General features: G+C 42.3%; 1 protein-coding gene across 1 annotated transcript in view; it reads right to left on the bottom strand.

Annotated features, from left to right (window-relative positions):
* Nucleotides 1-7789: 7789 nt before the first annotated feature.
* The window catches only part of LOC134401929 (cytochrome P450 2C31-like), a 39163-nt gene continuing 26841 nt past the window's right edge, over nucleotides 7790-20111 (bottom strand). The window contains exon 9 of the mRNA XM_063131292.1: nucleotides 7790-8115. Within this exon, the coding sequence (XP_062987362.1) occupies nucleotides 7934-8115 (182 nt within the window). The 3' untranslated portion in view covers nucleotides 7790-7933. The remainder of the gene's footprint in view (nucleotides 8116-20111) is intronic.

Raw genomic sequence — 20111 nt, 5'->3', positions numbered from 1 at the left:
TATCATAAATAATTATTGTAATGGAGATAAGAAAGCGAGGGTAAATAAGAGTAAATGGTATTTAAGTCAAAAAAAGGGAGGATTGGGTCTCCCAAATATTAAATTATATTACGTAGCTAATAGGCTAAGACATATTGTGGAGGCAATTATAGGAATAGGAGAATTAGATTGGATGGATGATAAAACTACAAGTAATATAGAGATTAATTTGGAAAATGTATTTTTTAGGGAAGGGGGAAAAAATGGGTGGAAAGTATAGGTAACCCGCTCTTGAGGTTTCACTGGGAAATTTGGAGTAAATATAAAGGGGAGTTGCTCCCAAGCAATTCACCTCTATCACCGGTAATAATGCTAAAGAATTTCCTGGAGGAATTAAAGAGTAGATTAAGTAAAGTTTTAATAGAAAAAAACAAAATGAAATTAAGGGAATGGTTAAGAGAAATGAATACAAGAGAGGATTTGGAAGAGGTTTTAAAAGATAAAAAATTAACTTGGTTAAATTATTGGCAATTAGAACAGTGGACTAAAAAGTGGGTAAGAGAAAATGGAGATTGTAGAGAATTGACGAAGTTTGAGGAATTAATAGTTAAGAAAGAAAATGAAAAGGGAAAAAGAACAGCATTAAAAGGGTTAATGAGTGAAATATATAGAATATTGGTGGAGAAAGGGTTGGATAGTTCAGGTAAAATGGTCTGGGAGACAGACTTGAATGTACAAATAGGACAACAGAGCTGGGAGGGACTATGGAAACAAAGAGCGTTGAGAAATATGTCAGTAAGAATAAAAGAGAATTACTTTATTATATGGAGGTGGTACCTAACCCCGGTTAGATTAAATAAGATAAATAATCAGCACTCAGCAAATCGTTGGAGAGGTTGTGGGGGAAAAGGAATGTATTTACATATGTGGTGGGATTGCAAATATGTACAAAGATTGTGGAAGATGGTGTTTCGGGAGATTGAAGAAATCGTGGGAATGAAGATAGAACGAACACCAAAAGTTGCATTACTGTCACTATTTGAAGATTTAAAATGTAAAAAAGAAAGTAAGGAATTGATATCGAATTTGCTGACTGCGGCACGATTGATTGTAGCTAGGAACTGGAAGATTCAAGGGGATTATTGTATTGAAGAATGGTATAAAGAAGTTTGGAATATAGCTATTAATGATAAATTGACTTGTAATATTAAATTGAAAAGAGGTATAGCAAAACAAATGATTTTGAAGGAATTTGGAAACAGTTCCTAATATTTGTGTTTTCTAAGGGAAGTGGGAAACCGCCAGCAGAAGAAAGTATGAGATTTTGGAATCAGGAATGAGATCCCGAGGTGGGGGGTGCACTTATATGTTAAGTTTGATTATGTTGTGTAGATATGCTATTATGTATTCAACATTTATTCAACATTTATGTAGTATGTTGTTTCTTTAATTGTAATGCTGTATATTTAAGTATAGTAGAAAATAAAAAATATTATTATAAAAAAAAAAGCAATTAGAAAAAAATTATCTAGTCCGGCATGCTTGACGCTGTCTCAAACAAGCTGTTTCTTCTTCTGTTGCAGAACGTAGTTCGCGGCACCAATCTAATTAAATCAAACACATTTAATTCATTTGTTGGATGAAGTAAATAATATTTGCATAATAAAAAAATAAATAAAGCTAAACTAAACTCTTTCAATTATACTAAAACATAATAGTCAACCTTCTCTATGCTTTCTCTTAATTTACTATCTGAATCTAAAAGCTATGCTAAAGTTCCTCTAGGCATGTAAAGAGTAAAAGTAAAAGTCAGAGAACTTCTAAGACTTGGAAATAACTCCAAGTTCTAGCTTCAGAAACTAAGGCCATAGCTAGACCTAAGGTTTATCCCTGGATCATCCAGGGGCCAAACCAGTTCATCTAAGTGACACACAGGGGATCCAGTGCTCAGGCAGAGGCGAACCCTGGATGATCCCAGGATAAACCTTAGGTCTAGCTGTGGCCTAAATCCAAGTTTTAGAGGCTAATGGTACTCTAAGTCCCAACTTTCAGGAAAATGCTCTGAGTCCCAACTTCTAAAATGGTAAAGAGATTCATAATTACCCAGCTCCATCAAGTTCCAGTTTGAGGTGAAGTTGAAGAGAAAATAAAAAATTCTAAACTTACAGCTCCGCTACCTGTGCTTTTATATACTTGTTCTGGCTCAAAGGTGGGGGTCAATGAGTGATGAGACCACCATCTTCCAATCATAATTGGCATGAATAAGTGATTAGACCACCCATTCACCAATCAGAAGTTAGGTGTCTCCCCTTTTCCAATATCTCACGTGTTATACTCATGGGGTCTAGAAAACATGGCTGCCATATGGATGTATTGTCTGGATTGGCATATAGGACATCTTCCTTGAGCTTGTGTTTTTCTTTGGACATATTTGGTCATATTCCCCCCCCCCAAACATCTCCTCCCAAGTGTCACGTTTGTTCTGTATTATAGCTTTCCATGCCCAACTTCGAGTGAGGACATTTTCTTAGCAGCAGGTGCCACACCACAGGATTTCATAACAATTTCCCCTCCTAGTGGACATCTGAGCATGCTCAGCTCTCTGCCAGCACTTTGGTCTTGAGCGTACTCTGAAAAAGCCACTTGTAAACATCCACTGTGGGTTTTTTTTCCCTTTTCTTCAAAGACAGTCCTGCAAGTCTGAGCTAAAGTCTTAGTTAATGGTATAACATCAATTAGCATAGAATCAAACTTCAAGGTCTTCATGTCCATGGCTCAGGGGTCTGGAATATATGAGTCTGGGGTCTTTTTAAGAGATCTTCTTGTAAATCTCCCCAAAACCCTCACTCAAGCTATCCCATTCCAGATCAAATCATCCATATTTCACTTGAAGTAGCCTTCTTCTTGCAGCATAATTTAACCCTTTAGCACCAGATTAACACCCCTAACCCTAACCGAGGACAACAGTATGTTTGATAAACCTGTTAGTACTATTAATTATAGGAATTCAACACACTAAACAGTGAAAAACTGGAAAGGAGGAAAAGGTGTATTTTCAGTTCAAATTTTAATTAACAGATTAAGGTCAAATGTACAGTCCAAATCTATAGAGCAAAATTTCTGACCTTGCATGTATAATTTATTTTAGCATTGTTTTTATTCTGCTTGTTGTAACCAAGCAGAATAAAAACTGTTATTGTTAGCATAAGTGAAATGCTAACTGAAATGTTAGCATAAGTGACTCCATTTTTGGAGGAAACTATGAAGTAGCCATTATGTAGCAAGCGAGACGCCACGTACTCAAGGATGTCGTCTTGTGTCTGCCTTACCTACCAAAAACAAGAGCCTCTGACTCCAACACGAAGGTTAGTTTACAGTTGAGCAACGAGATTGTTTAGCAAAGATTAAGAAGACTGTTATGCCCCAGTGTTACGTTCTGATTGGTTCATGCTGTTACTAGGCACTGCCCTTTGCAGGCTACAAATGCTGTACCAAATTCCCTGTGTCTTTGTCTGACTGCTCGCCTTTCACGAGACCAGACCTTGATAATAATCAATAAAAGCGCTTTTGAACCCTCTGTCACTGAAGTGTGGAGTCGTGCTTAGGGGCTGATTGGATCCTGTCCCTGGGGCAAAGAACTTGTCTAACAAATTGGTGCCGTGACTCGGATGAAGCCCTAGTGTCGGCCCGTGCCTGCCGGTGGAGCGGGGAGCCTTGACTGAGAGAAAGCGTATGCCGGGATATTACTTCTGCCTCTTGCATGGTAGGATCATGCGCTGTGCGGACCACGGAAACCGAATTGATGAGACCGTTCGAGCCAGGGTTGGAAAATCGACTCCATCCGACAGATGGAAGGGAGCCAGGCAGCAACAAATTGCAGTCAGACGTGACAGAAAAGGGCAACCGGACTTGCAACTGTTTGGTGAATAAAGCCCCCAGTCCCAGGGACCCCAAGTGATGGGGAAAGGAGGGAGTGGGTGGTAACTCTATAGGCCCCAGGAATGGGAAATTCACAGTCTGCATTTGAAGAATCCCCGAGCCCATTGGGTTGCTGTCTTCGTAATTGGAAAGCTTTCCTTGGTAATGGAGATTATTGTGTGAAACTGTAAAAGTGAGTTAATAAAGTTTTGTGAGCATGAATGGACGTCTTTTGGTGTTGGATGGCACCCTGGAGGATTGTTCGATCCAAAGTTAATTTCAGCTATACATGCTGTAGTTACAAGGGATGGCCACTGGGATCAATTTGCATACGTAGACATGTAGTTAAGCAATGTACCACTCATAGGATCGGCGGCTCCTTGGGTGTTAAAATGTAAAATACAGAAGAGTAAAATTATGTTAATGCAAAAATGGAAGAAAAAGAATTTTCGGTTTGTGTTTCCACCCAGCCCAAGTGAAGAAGTTGATGCTTTTGTCTCCCCACCCGCAGCTAGACCCCCCTTGGCATTACTTTCCCTTCCGTCTTCTCCTTCTCCTCCACTTTCAACCCCACCCCCTCTGTAGCTGTACCCGGTTTCTCCCCCTCCTTCCTCCCCTCCATCCCAGCCTCCTGTTCTGTCTCCCCAGTGACCCCTTTACCCTCCCATTCCTTTGCCTCCACCCTATAAGAAACCTGAAGAAGTGAGCTCTGAATCACCTAGCCCCTCCTCCCCGGTGCTTGCTGCTTCTCCTGCTTTAACACGCGCCGTGTCTCGAGACAAAAGAATAACCCTTCCGCCACAGTGGGGGAGGAATGAGCAAAATTTTCAAATGCCTTTACGGGAAGTAATCCAGGGAGATGGAGTGACTTTTGTGTATGTGCCTTTTACAACCTCAGATTTGTATAATTGGAAAATGCAGAACCCCACTTTCGCAGAAGACCCCTCAAAGCTTACAAGCTTAATGTCTTCCTCAGTGCACACTCACCAGCCAACCTGGACTGATACGCAAATGCTTTTAAACACTTTGTTGCCTGAAGTTAAAGCTCAAATCCTTGCAGGGGCTAGACAAGCTTTCTTAAAACAGAACCCAAGTGCTACTGAAGCACAAATAGCAGATGTTTTGCCAACTGGAGCCCCAGCCTGGAATCACATGCAGGATGAGGGGCGAGAGAAGGCTGCAGCCTATTTTGGCTTGATACTAGCAGGCATGTGAAAAGCAGGACGGAAACCTCCTAGCATGAATAGAATAATGGAAATAAAGCAAGAAAAAAATGAATCCCCTGCTGCCTTTTTACAGCACCTTAAGGACGCATATAGAAAGTGGTCGGATTTAGATCCAGAAGCCACTGAGAACGCGTGAGCATTGGCTTTTCAGTTTATTGCTACTTCTCAGAGTGATATCAGGCGAAAAATTCAAAAGCAACCAGGGGCAGCCAAGAAAAGTTTGGAAGAATTGGTATTAATAGCCCAGGAAATGTTTGAGAGACGTGATGAAGTTAAAAAAAAGAAAAGAAGTGAAGAGGCAGACTAAGTTCATTAGCATGGTTTTTGACCAGAAGAGTGGAAAAGGGGGGCGAGATAGGCCCCACCTTGAAAGGGATCAGTGTGCGTTTTGTCGGGGAAAAAGGACACTAGAAGGAGGAGTGCGAGGCACTCAAAAGAAAGCAAAAGCAGGAACAAGAGAGTGTCCGCCCAAAAGCCAGTGCCCCAACTCAGTGCGCCTTTTATGCAGAAGAAGATTGAGGGCGTCAGGAGAAAGGTTATCCCCTCCTGAAGGCAACCAAGAAACAATTGGAGTAGGCGGACAAGTTCAAAACCTTGACGTCTCGCGCCCTCTGCTGACGAAAATTAGAAATACTGAATTGCAACATTCTTTTGTGTGTTCTGAAAATTGCCCTGTAGCCCTATTAGGCAGAGACATTCTTACCAAGTTGCAGGCCCAAATTTTCTTTGGCCCTAATGGAACACTTGAAGTGCTTTTGCCCAAACAACAAGGAAGCAACTACCAGATGGCCCTTTTTGCCCTGCTCCAAGATGAATCTCCAATGCGAGAAAGCAATGAAGACATGCTGATCTCAGAAGTGGACCCTGATGTATGGGACGATGCTGGGCCAGCCCGAGCCCTCAATGCCAAACCTCTGCAACTACAATTGAAACCTGGAAGCACCCCTGTGTCCTTGTGTTGGTATCCTTTGAAGTTAGAAGCCAGAAGAGGATTACAGCTACTTATAGATCGCTTTTTAAAGAATAGTTGGATCAAGACAAACGTGGGGCTCCAAAAATGGAGATGGACTTGAGAAATGAATAAAGCATTTGAAGAACTCAAGCTTGCCCTACAGTCACCACCAGCACTAGCCTTACCTGATAGAAGAAAAGCCCCTGCAGCAATGGGAGAGAGGCCATGGGCTTGTTATCCTTTTCAATGAATCCAGATTGACTTTGCTGAAATGCCCCCATGTAAAGGCTTTAAATACCTACTTGTTCTTGTTGACCAACTGACTGGTTGGGTGGAGGCTTTTCCCTGTCACAATTGTCAAGCAAAAACTGTGGTGCAAAAACTCTTACAAGAGGTGGTCCCCTGCTTTTCCCTGCCTGAAACTATAGAATCAGATCAAGGCAGCCATTTTACTTCTCAGGTAGTGCAGAACATGGCAAAAGCCCTACAAATAGACTGGCACCTCCATACCCCATGGAGACCCCAGTCTAGTGGACAGGTAGAGAGAATGAATAGGACCCTGAAAGAAACCCTAGCAAAAATTCAATTAGAAACCTCCTTGAAATGGGTGGATGCACTTCCAATTGCATTATCAAAAGTCAGAAAGACCCCCAGAAAAGGTCTCAAATTGTCTCCTTTTGAACTAATGTTTGGCTTTCCCCCTCGAGTTTTAGTGGGGGAGCAAGAAGAAATTAAGTGGGAATTGGGGAATGATTTACTCAGAGAATATGTAATTGCCCTGCAGTTTGCTCTTTTACAGCTTCATCGTTACGCTGCACTTTTCCAGAGACTGCCCCTAGACTGACCCATCCACCCGTTCCAGCCTGGTGATAAAGTCCTGCTTAAAAGGTGGAATCCTGAAAAATTAGGAGAAAAGTGGGAAGGTCCTTACTGCATTGTACTTGTAAGTCATTCTGCTGATAAATGGACACATTGTTCTAGAATAAATCCCTTCCATCAGCCTCTGCCTCCCCTGAGTACCGGAAGCTCAGAGGACACAGGCGAAGCTGAGAGCAACAGCCCTCTGCTTTCTGGCGCACCGGAAGCCGCCAGAAGCACAGGCAAAGAAACCAGCACAGAGCAACCTAAGTACTCAGCCCAACATTTAGGGGGCACTAAAGTTAAATTTTATAAGCAAAATAAGCTTGAGTTTTAAAATACTTTAAAGGGGGGAATGTTAGCATAAGTGACTCCATTTTTGGAGGAAACTATGACGTAGCCATTATGTAGCAAGCGAGACGCCACATACGCAAGGGTGTCGCCTTGTGTCTGCCTTACCTACCAAAAACAGGAGCCTCTGACTCCAACACGAAGGTTAGTTTACAGTTGAGCAATGAGATTGTTTAGCAAAGATTAAGAAGACCATTATGCCCCAGTGTTACGTTCTGATTGGTTCATGCTGTTACTAGGGACTGCCCTTTGCAGGCTACAAATGCTGTACCAAATTCCCTGTGTCTTTGTCTGACTGCTCGCCTTTCAAGAGACCAGACCTTGATTAATAATCAATAAAAGCGCTTTTGAACCCTCTGTCACTGAAGTGTGGATTCGTGCTTAGGGGCTGATTGGATCCCATCCCTAGGGCGAAGAACTTGTCTAACAGGTTGAAATAATAAAGCTTTACTACTAGTATAGTGATTTCTTTATATAAACATTTACATTGCTGCCTTTCTGGTGGTATCCATCATGAAATACAGTAACATTTCAAAAGACAGGAATATATACATAACAAAAGATTTTTTATGTCGCAGATGGATGCAAGTTCAGAAAAAGCCATTTCCCACAAGCAAAAACTGAGTCATGGTGATGACTACACTGGTCTTCAACGAGAGGCAACACTGAGCTGGTAGGGTTTGGGGGCAGTGGTCAGAAATCCTGCCGCTGGTGACAAATCAAGATCCTCAGGAGACACCAGTGGCTTCAGGGTAAAATGTTGCAGAATGCTCGTCAGGCTGACAAATATTGCCATGCTTGCCAGCCTCTTGCCAACACAGGCTCGCTTGCCTGCAAGCAGAAAGGGGGAGAGTAAAGTATGTTAGTTCCTTCATTACTTCAACAAGGAGGGTTCGGTGGTGTCAAATGCAGGGCTTCAAAGAGGGAAACCCCAGGCGCACTACAGCTGCCTTTCCTACGGGGCCATGATGCGGGCCACGTTCAAATGCCTTCAGCCCAAGTTCCCCAGAGTTCCTTGGGCTACTATTTTTCTGCTTGGAAAACAAAAACAAAAAACAAAACAAAAAAAAGCAATATAAACCTGAGGGGTTTTTAAAAAATTGCATAACGACTGATTTCCCCCCAAACCAATTTCTCTCTCTCTCTCTCTCTCTCTCTCTCATCTTACTTTTCTATAACACTCAATAGCCTTGCTCTATGGGCAGTTCACAAAATAACACTTGAATGTAAAAACAATTTAAAAAGTAATTAAAAACTACACGTTTAAAACAGAATAAAACTAAAGTAAAAAAAACAGCAATGTTGCAAGGTAAAATTTTAAACGCTGGAGTGATTATGGCTCTTTCTACACCTAAGGATTCTCCCAGGGAAATGGAGGGATCGTCCCTGTCTGCTACTGGGATGCCCTGTGTGTCATTTGGATGCACTGGGATCCTGGGACAATCCCAGGGAAAAGGCAGGTGTAGAAACAGCCTAGGAAGCCCGCACTGGGGTTGCTGCCAGGCTCTGGAACTCCCCCGCTGCGAGAGGATTGCTTGGCCCTTCCTTTGTTGTCATTCTGCCGGTAGGCAAAGATGGTTTTATTTAGACCCTTGCAATTTCGGCTGATTTGTGACTGAAAGAATTTTAAATAGAATGTTTTTGCTTATTTCTTTCACTGCTGCATTTTTAATAGTGTTTTTAATCAATTTTGTTCTTAATCTGGATTTTATTGTGCCTTGTCTCTTTTTTTCTGCAAAAAGGGATGCTATAAATAAAGTAAAGAATAAAAAGGTCTTCACTTGGTGCTGAAAGGACCACAATATTGGTGCTAGGCGAGCCTCTGGAAAGGTCCTCCCCTTAGTAGCCACCTTCATCACCTCATTCGGTGGGGCCACCCAGAGAAGGGTATCTGAGGATGATCTCAGGGTCTAGGCAAGTATATAAGGAAGGAGACGATCTCTCATGGAACCTAGAGCCAAGCCGTTCAGCTCTTTGGCCTTAGAACTGGACTGGAAGCCAGAGCAGACCACAAAGCACAGACATTATATAACCGTATCTGCCAGTTCCTGTTAAAAAAAAAACAGCACTGCCCTATTTTGGACAAGCTGAAGTTTCAAAGGCAGCCCCACATGTAATGTAACTAACCACAGTTACTATATCAGCCTAAGCTGATAAAAGGTGCTCTATGCCACTGATTCTGCCTGTGCCTCCAGTGACAATGCTGGACTCAAGAGCACCCCACAAACTATGAACCTCATCCTTTAGACAAATCATAGAATCATAGAATCATAGAATAGCAGAGTTGGAAGGGGCCTACAAGGCCATCGAGTCCAACCCCCTGCTCAATGCAGGAATCCACCCTAGAGCATCCCCGACAGATGCTTGTCCAGCTGCAAAGCACTCTGATAACAGCACCACCAACTTGTCTGGATTGAGCCCTCATCCAGTCCATTCTGCATTCTGCCATTATAAAGCAGTAATTGGGTGGGGAGGTCATTCTAACATTCATAAAATTGAAAATGTTTCACCAATCTTGCTGAAATTTACTTCTGCCAGCAGCAGTGAAGAAATACAAATTTAAAATACAAATTTAAAACAGCAAAGTTAAAATTAAATTTATAGACTCTTAAAATGCTGAGAGAATAAAAATCTGAAAGAATATAATGTATATTATTAAATATTTATTCATCCCATTACAGTCAATATAGACCCCTGCTTCACCCACAGCACGACACACGCTCAGTCGTGCATCAGATAGATGTATGCTGAAAATAAAATGGCTGCCATTACTTAATCAGAGCAGTCAGTCTTTCACCTAGATTTTATTAAAAGGAGAGGTAGAGCTGGGTTTCATCGGCATATTCCCCCAGCACCATCTTCTGGAATTGGCCATCCAAGAAGGAGCAGAACCACTGCAGTACAGTGCCTCGAACTCCCAGCTCAGACAGCCTATCTAGTAGGGATGTGCTCCGCTTCTCTTCGGTTCAGAGAAGCAGGAGCGAGGCGGCCTAATTCGCCTCCAGAAAAGGCGGAGGCGAAGAGAGTCAGGGGGGCTGTGGATCGAGGCGAAGAGGATCACCTCAATCCGGAGCTTCGCCTGCAGGTAAGTAGGGGGGAGGGGGACTAATCTGGCGCTGCCGATGCCGCCATCCATGCGGCGGCAGAGGTGGCAGCACCAGGTAAGGGAGCAGGGAGGAGGGACGCTTTCCTTCCTCCGTCGCGGGCTTCAATTGAGGCCCCAGTTGAAGGCGGAAGTGAAGGCCGAGGCCTCTTCCGGCTTCAACTGGGGCCTCAATTGAAGCCCGCGATGGAGAAAGGTAAGGGGCGGGGGCAGGGGTGGGGGCCTGGCCTACCTGGTGCCGCCGGCGCCGCCATCCATGCGGCGGTGGCAGCGGCACCAGGTAAGGGAGCAGGGACGCTTACCTTTCTCCGTCGCGGGCTTCAATTGAGGCCCCGGGTGAAGGCGGAAGTGAAGGCCGAGGCCTCTTCCAGCTTCAACCGGGGCCTCAATTGAAGCCCGCGACGGAGGAAGGTAAGGGGGCGGGGTGGGTGAGTGGCTTATCTTGCGCCGCCGTCCATATAGTGACGGCGGTGAAGCCAGAGCGGAGCAGGAGACGGGCGGAGCGGCGCGTAGAGGATCGGGCCCGATGCAGATTTTCCTAATTGGGCCACGAAGTGGATTGGGGGGTCCGTGCACACCCCTACTATCTAGACCTAGCCTATCTCGCCAAGCAGACCTAGCCTACCTCGCCAAACAGAGCTACAAAGAAATCATTTCAGACTTTGAAGCTCTGGGAAGGAAACTGAAGAACTTTGGGGCCCAGGTAGTTTTCTCATCCATCCTCCCGGTTCTTGGAAGAAGATTAGAAAGGGAAAGAAAAATACTCCAGATGAACAATTGGCTACAAAGGTGGTGCCGACGTGAGAGTTTTGGATTCTGGGACCACAGGCTACGCTACTTGGAACATGGACTGCTGACAAGGGATGGGTTGCACCTCACAAGGGCTGGAAAGAATGTGTTCGGCCACAGCATGAAGAACTTGATCAGGAGGGCTTTAAACTGAATCTTACAGGGGCAGGAGACGTAAACTTTGAGGCAACAATGGATGAAGGCCAATGCACCACAGTACAGAGAGCAGCTCCAATAGCGCCCCAAAATAGTGTCCGCAACAATGTAGGAACAAAGCCAGACTATAAAACACATGGTCTTCGATGTCTATATACTAATGCCCAGAGCATGGGAAACAAACAGAACGAACATGAACTCTTACTACATGATGGCAAATATGACTTGATAGGTATAACTGAAACTTGGTGGGATGACTCCCATGACTGGAATATAGCAATTGAAGGATATAACTTGTTCAAAAAGAACAGAAGAAATAGAAAGGGAGGTGGAGTTGCACTACATGTTAAAAATACCTATCCCTGCACAGAAATACAGGCGGATCAAACTGGGAGCCCCATCGAGAGCGTCTGGATTAAAATAAATGGGGCAAGGAATAAAAAGAACATGATAATTGGAGTCTAGTACCAACCACCCAATCAAGGAGAAGACGAGGACGAAACTTTTGAGAAGCAAATTGCCAGTGTTTCAAGGAAGTGTGATGTAGTAGTGATGGGGGACTACAATTTCCCTGATATCTGTTGGGAGACCAGTACTGCCAAAAGCGGCCCTTCCAAGAAATTCCTGACATGTGTGGGTGATAACTTTCTCCTACAGAAAGTGGAGGAAGGAACTAGAGGATCGGCAATCCTTGACTTGATATTGACCAATAGGGATGACTTAGTGGATAAAGTGGCAGTTACGGGAACTCTGGGGGAAAGTGACCATGTCATACTTGAAATCTTGATTATGAAGGAGACAAAAGTTGAGTGTAGCCATACATGTACTCTGGATTTTAGGAAATCTGATTTTAATAAACTCAGAACTATGATAAGTAAGGGGTGGGCAAGTGAGCCTAATGAGAAAAGGAGTGCAGGATGGGTGGGAGTATTTAAAAAATGAAATTTTAAAGGCACAGTTCCAAACAATTCCAACAAGGAGAAAAGATAGAAGACAACAGAGGAAACCAATGTGGCTCCACAAAAAGCTTAGAGATGACCTGAAAAAAGGGGAGCGGAGCTTGGCAGCCATGGAGTCAGCGAGTTTCTTCTGAGGCTCTAACCGGCTTTGCCGGGAAAAGCAATTATCTCCATTTTAATGGGCATGAATCTTTGAGTAAATGATGGGAAAGGACTATGAATGTTAACTGTTTAACGTGCCGGTGTTGGAAAAAGCTGAAGAGATAAGGTGAGACCGTACGGAATGTTTTTATAAGCATCTGTGCAAAGCGAAACTAATGTTGCCTGCTCTGTGACGCAGTTGGAGCGGAGAGTTTGTTTTTGTTAGATGCTGACTTGATTTATAGCGAATCTCACCTCTTATCTTCTATTTCAAAGTGGAAAAGACTGAAATACTGGCTTTATAAAGTGGAAAGCAGTTTGTTGTAGTTATCGTCGGCTGGCGAGAAGGGGGGGTGAGCGGTGGTGGAGAAATAGCAGCGTTCGGTGAGGGGGCGAAGTGCGACATTGATAGACTGTGTATGACTAGTTCTGGTCCCCTCTAGTGAATGCTGTTGTGAATCTGATGTATTCCCCCCCCGAGAAGAAGGAAGAGTGTTTAACACACAGAAGATAAGCTAATAAAAACTGCCAAGAAAGTGAGCTGGACTCAAAGATTTATGCCCTGTCCAGAAGTGTCCTATGTCTAACATTAAAAGGAGAATTAGGAAGGAGTGGAAAAGGTTAAACACACAAAAAAAGAAACCATCTAACCATAACCTCTCCAACCTGGAAAATACAGTCCCTGAAGGAGAACAGGAGGACGAAGATACAGGCCCAGTTTTCTTAGATACAGTGCCAAAAAAAGAAAAAAACATGGCTGAAGGGGGAGAAGCAATTGGCAGTCAGCCACCCTCTTTAGTGGAAATTAAAGCTGCGATTGCTGAGAACAATACGGTTATTTTTTAAAAAATGGATCAGCAAATGGATGTTTTTAGACAACAAATGCGTGTCCTGGCTGATAAGGCAGCTGAAAATTCAAAAAATATCAAAGATTTGGAGACAAAAGCTGATTTGAACCAGAAGAAGCAAGAGGCTTTTGAAAAATCAACAAATATTCAATTTAAAGATTATGAATTAAGACTGATAGCCTTGGAGGACCAATCTCATCGATCATCTAGTCGAATAAAACAGCTAAAGCAGACACAAGGAGAAGATCTAAGAGATATCCTGAATTGGTTCAAAGAGCTGATGCCTGACCTACAAATAGTTGGATCGGATATAGATCGAGTTCACCATGTGGGGGGGCAAAACTACAAAGGGACTAGAGACATTTTGGTGAAATTTGGTAACTATTATAAAAAAGAGCAAGTTATGAAAGAATTGAGATCTATGGTCCAATTGCAGTATAAAGGCAAAGCAGTGCAAATTTACAATGATCTGTCTCAGCACACATTAAACTGGAGACGCAGTATTAAACCAATAACTGAAACATTAGTGAAGAACAAAATTCTGTATTCGTGGGGTTATCCTGTTTTTCTAAGATTTACATATGGAAGGGGGGAACACAGAGTAACCTCACTGGATCAAGGTAAAGAGTTGCTGAAGAGGCTGGGTCTGTATGGGGAAGCAAGTGGGACTGGAACAGGTGGGGGGGAATGAGGCTGGGACATCTGGGGTGTAATAGAATTGTTAATCATATTATGAGATAATTGTAGACAGAAATGTTAAACATGGAAACCTTGCTGGCCAGGTGCAGCACTGCCTCCCCCCCTCCCTTTAAAGTTAATGGCTGGAGTATTAGACTCACGGGGATGTGGGGTGGATCAGAGTGGGGGGGTGGGGAGGGGGGAAGGTAGGAGGGAAGGGGTTGGGGTAAGGTGGTGGGGGGTAGTTGTATGGAGTTTGTGTTTTTATGTAAGTAAATTTGAGTTGCAGAGCACAAGGGATCGGAAGAGACTTCAGAAGGGTGAATATGGATAAAAAGATAAAAGTATCAACACTCAATGTTAAAGGTTTGGGGGCAGTCGTGAAAAGGAGGAGAATAGAACAAATGTTTAATAAAGAAGGATCGGATATTATAATGGTGCAAGAAACACACCAAGGCTCCGAGAATTCGAATATGATAAAATTAAAGTGGTTAGCTTATTATGAAAAGTCATTAGGAACGTCAAAAAAAATGGAGTGGCCACTTTGATCTCAAAAAAAAGTGGGTTTATATTAGAAGAAACAAAAAAGGACGATAGTGGCAGATATCTTATGTTAAAAGGTAAAATTGAAGGAAAGGTATATACGTTAATTAATGTGTATGCCCCAAATGAGATATAGAGAGTTTTTTATAAAGTTATTTAAAGAAATAGAAGAATTCAAGGAGGGGTATGTTATATTAGCTGGGGATTTTAATATGGTCATGGATAATAGATGGGACAGGTCGAATCCCACTAATGTTGAAAAGAGGAATAATATAACTATATTGAATAAATTAGTAAAAGAAAATGATTATTCAGATTCTTGGCGTTTACTCAATGGGATTAGGCCTGGGTTTTCATATTTTTCCCCAGTTCATCATACATACTCCAGGATAGACTATATATTTGTCTCAAAAGATTTTGCAACAAAGATTTGTAAAATGGAAATGGGGGTAATAAAAGTAACTGATCATGCCTTGTTAAGTTTAGAATTTGCAGTTAAGAAGAACTATAAAGAGGCATATAGATGGAAGCTGAATACAAAAATACTGAAATATAATAAAGTGGTAGAGAAAATTCAGAAGGAATTGTCGGAGTCATGGGAAATTAATGAAAAGGGAGGAACAGCTGGGTCAGTCGTTTGGGACACCATGAAGGCTGTAGTAAGAGGAATTTGTATTAGAGAGACGTGTAGCTTAAAAAGACAACAATGTGCAGAGCAGGAAAAGTTAGAGATAGAAATTAGAAATTTGGAGGAAGAATATTGGCGAGGTAAAAACAAATATAAATTAGTAGAAATACAAGCTAATAAGAAACAATTAGAAAATTTAAATTTAGAGGAGGTTCAAAAGAATTTAATATATATGAAAAGGGAATATTTTGAAAACAGTAATAAGAATTCTAGGTTGCTTGCCAGGCTCACACAAAAAGAAAAAGGGAGGAATGGGATAGAAGTATTGAAGGATAATCGAGGGAATTATTGTCATATAATGAAAGATAAAATAAAAATTTTCCAGGAATTTTATCAGGAACTATATAAAGGTAAAGAAATACAACAAGAAAAGGTGGAGGAATATATTGGAAGGTTTATAAAGAGTGGAATAAAACCAGAATATAAAGAGTTAATGGAGAAGGTAATAACCCAAAGAGAAGTTGAAGATGTTATTGATAATTTGAAAGTTGGTAAATCACTGGGAGCAGATGGTTTAGGACCAGAATATTATAAAGTTTTTAAAGAATTTTTAGTTCCAAAGTTATTGAAACTCTACAATAGGATATTATCAGGAGAGAAGATACCTGAAACATGGGAACATTCATTGATAATTCTAATTCCAAAACCAGATAAAGACCTGACTAGTCCTGATTCTTATAGACCTATCTCGTTAATAAATCAGGATGCCAAAATTTTCTCATCTATTATGGCTAAACGGTTAAATAAATGTATATCAGAATATATAGGAGAAGATCAATGTGGATTTGTGGCAGGAAGGAAGATGCAGTTTAGTGGGAAGAGTTTTAAATGTAATAAATGTAATAAAAAAATCAAATATCAAGGCAGGAATTATGGCATTGGATAGTTTTAAGGCCTTTGATTGTGTGAGCTGGCAGGCATTAAAGATTATTGTAGATAAATTGGGATTTGGAAATAAATTTAAAAACATAATAGAACAGTTATATTCCCAAAACACAGCTGTAGTGGTGGTAAACGATGGACTCACTGAAAAGATACGACTAGCCAGAGGTACAAGACAAGGATGTCCGCTCTCGCCGGTCCTGTTTGTAATGGTTATGGAAGTATTGGCGAAGGCACTAAGGGAGGATGAAGAGTTAGAAGGAATTGGAGAGGTAAGGGAAATAAAGTTAAATATGTTTGCGGATCACACTTTATTGACCATTAAGAACCCAATAAGAAAAATAGAAAGAATTAAATATCAGTTGAGGGAATTTGAAGAAATTACAGGGTTAAGAATAAATTGGTCTAAATCAGAGATGATGTTGTTTAATTATACTAAGAAGGAAGAAAAGGAATGGGAACATAAGGGAATAGAAATGAGAGTTAAGGAGGAGATTAAATATTTGGGAATTAAAATTACAAAAAATTTAGAGAATCTTGAAAAAGAGAATTTAACGAGGTTAAAGAAAGAGGTATTGGAGAAATTGGAGAAATATAAAAGATTAAATTTATCTTGGTTTGGAAGAATAGCCTTAATAAAAATGAAGATCTTAGCTAAAATTAATTTTGTGTTTAGGATGTTACCAATAAAAATATCAGAAACTGAGATAAAAAGCTGGCAAAATATTATTAATAAATATTGTAATGGAGAAAAGAGAGCAAGAGTGAATAAAAATAATTGGTATCTAAGCCAAAAAAAGGGTGGATTGGGTCTCCCAAATATAAAATTATACTACGCAGCAAATAGATTAAGACATATTGTAGAAGCAATTATAGGAGTAGGAGATTTATATTGGATGGAAGAAAAAACTATAAGTAATGTAGAGATGAGTTTGGATAATGTATTTTTTAAAGATGGAGGGAGAAAGTGGGTTGGAAGTATAGATAATCCACTCCAGAGAACTCAATGGGAAATTTGGAGTAAATTTAAAGGGAAGCTGCTTCCAAGCAACTCTCCCTTAGCACCGATAATAATGTTAAAGAATTTCCCAGAGGATCTGAAGGGTAGATTATGTAAAATATTAAAAGAGAAAAGTAAAATGAAACTAAAGGATTGGTTAAGAGATATAAAAACAAGAGAGGATATGGAAAAATTGTTAAAGGAGAAAAAATTATCTTGGTTAGAATATGGGCAATTAGAACAATGGAATAAAAAGTGGATTAAAGATAATAGAGTTTGCAGAAAGATGACGAAGTTTGAAGAGTTAATAGCAAATAAGGAAAAAGGTAAAGGAGGTAGTATAGTTTTAAAAGGGTTAATGAGTGAAATATATAAAATATTGTAAGAAAAGGAGTTTAGAGAGAACTCAGAGAAAATGGTATGGGAGTCAGATTTGAAGGTACAAATAGGGCGACAGAGTTGTGAGGGACTATGGAAACAAAGAGTGTTGAGAAGTTTATCAGTGAGAATAAAGGAGAACTATTTTAAAATTTTGTGGAGGTGGTACCTAACCCCGATTAGATTGAATAAGATAAATGATCAGCATTCAGCAAATTGTTGGAGAGGTTGTGGGGAAAAAGGAACGTATTTACTGTGATTGGCCACTGTGACTTTGAATTTGAGACTGTGCTTCGCCTCTTCCAGGTACTTGAGTCTCCAGTTGGCAGAGAAGCAGTTAACTGAGCACATGCAATTAAGCCTAGCAGCCTAGCAGGGAAGCTGATTATTGGGGAACTGTGATTGGCCACTGTGACTTTGAATTTGAGACTGTGCTTCGCCTCTTCCAGGTACTTGAGTCTCCAGCTTGCTGGAGGCGCGAGCCTTCGGCGCGAGCACAAGGGCTCTCGGCCTGTGGCTCTCAGCCGTGGGCGTGAAGCCGCCAAGCAGAACTCCTTACCTCAGAGGTAGAACCCCAGCCCCGGACCGGTCTTCACCACCTCTGCTACAAGACATGCTCTCCTGCACTGTCAGGTTATTAGTCTGGCAATGTGACTGCCGTAACATACCCCAGCTGTTTGCACTTCACTATACCTACCTTCTTGCTTGCTAACACTGGTCTTGGCCAGGCTAGCTCTGGCTAATCCCGTCCTGCGCATGTCTTACTTCCCTGCCTACTTGCTATCTCTCTCCCCATTTCTTCTCCTAATTCCTTTCTCCTCATATCTGTTCCCTATGGCTCGCTCCAAGCTCATCTCTCCCAACTTAGTTCCTATTCGGTGTCTCCCCCCCTCACAGCTGCCTTTCTCATGCTCCTTATGGAACTGTCGCTCTATTGCTTCCAAGGCCCCTGTCATCCAGGACTTGTTCTTCTCTAGATCTCTCCACCTCCTTGCTCTTACTGAAACCTGGCTTCCTGCCCATGATACCGCCACCTCTGCTGCCCTCTCTCTTGGAGGACTCTCTTTCTCTCACTCGAGTCGCCCAGAGGGTCGAGGTGGTGGTGTGGGTCTTTTATTATCGAGTTTGTGCCAGTTCCAACCTCTTTCCATTCCACCTTCACACTGCTTCTCCTCCTTTGAGGCACATGTGGTGAGACTCTTCACTCCGCTGCGACTGCGTGTTGCAGTTCTCTACCGCCCCCCTGGCTCATCCTCTAAATTTCTCTCTGATCTCGACTCGTGGCTGTCCTTTCTCCTCTCTGACAACTCTCCTACTCTGATCTTGGGTGACTTCAATATCCATGTGGATGACCCTCACGATGCTGCAGCTCTACGATTTCGCTCCTTATCTTCCTCTTACGATCTTAAGCTCTGCTCTGAAGCACCCACTCATTCCCTTGGACACTGTCTGGATCTTGTCCTCACTCGGAACTGCTCTGTCCTGGACTTTTCTATTGCTGACTTTCCTCTGTCAGATCATCATCTAGTCTCTTTCAATATCACTCACAATCCCCCTCCTTCACGTCCCGCTTCACGCCCTTGTCGTGACCTGCATTCTATCAACTACGAGGCTTTTTCTCAGTCTTTAGCCTCCTCTCTCCCTTCTGTCTACACAGCCGTCTCCTTGGACTCAGCCGTCTCCTCCTTTAACTCCTCCTTATCTTCAACTCTTGATAATCTTGCTCCATCTACAACTCGGATAGTTCGCCCCTCTCAACCCCAACCGTGGCTCACCTCTTTCCTCCGCTACCTTCGCTCTTGTTCCCGGGCAGCCGAACGCCTGTGGCGTAAGACCAAGAACTGGGCGGACTTTGTCCACTACAAATTTGTTCTCTCCTCCTTCTCTTCTGCCATTTCACTGGCCAAACAGCAGCACTACTCAACGTTGATCCAGTCAAATGCTAAGCACCCTCAGCGGCTCTTCGCGTCCTTCAATTCTCTTCTGAAGCCTAATCCGCCATCTCTCCCCGCCTCTCTGTCTGCCAACGACTTTGCCTCTTTCTTCAATGCTAAAATCCAAACTATACGCTCAGATCTAGCCAACTCTGCTCCGCTTCCAGCTCCTGCCCCTCACCTGTCAGTTCCTCCTTCAACTCTCTCGGCGTTCCCTTCGGTCTCAGCTGATGAACTGTCTAAAATACTGCGCTCATCGAAGCCATCCACTTGTTCCCGTGATCCGATTCCCTCTCGCGTCTTTATTAATCTTATCCCCGCTATTCTCCCGTCCTTGCTTCACATCATTAATTCTTCTCTGTCCTCTGGTTCATTTCCTTCTGCTTTTAAACATGCTACAGTCTCTCCCATTCTCAAAAAACCCACTCTTGATCGACTATCACTGTCTAACTACCGACCTGTCTCCCTCCTGCCCTTTGTCTCAAAGATCCTGGAACGTCTGGTCTACTCTCGTTGTCTTGACTTTCTCTCTAATAACTCTGCTCTGGATCCCTTTCAATCTGGCTTCCGTCCTTTGCATTCCACTGAAACAGCCCTTACCAAGATCACCAATGATCTCCTTACTGCCAAGTCTAAAGGCCATTATTCCATTCTTATTCTCCTTGATCTAACCGCAGCCTTTGACACGGTTGATCACGATCTTCTCTTAGATTCCCTCCATGACCTTG

This window comes from Elgaria multicarinata, chromosome 7, assembly GCF_023053635.1.
Source record: "Elgaria multicarinata webbii isolate HBS135686 ecotype San Diego chromosome 7, rElgMul1.1.pri, whole genome shotgun sequence".
NCBI classification, from domain to species: domain Eukaryota; kingdom Metazoa; phylum Chordata; class Lepidosauria; order Squamata; family Anguidae; genus Elgaria; species Elgaria multicarinata.
This window is presented reverse-complemented; position numbering and strand designations above follow the sequence as displayed.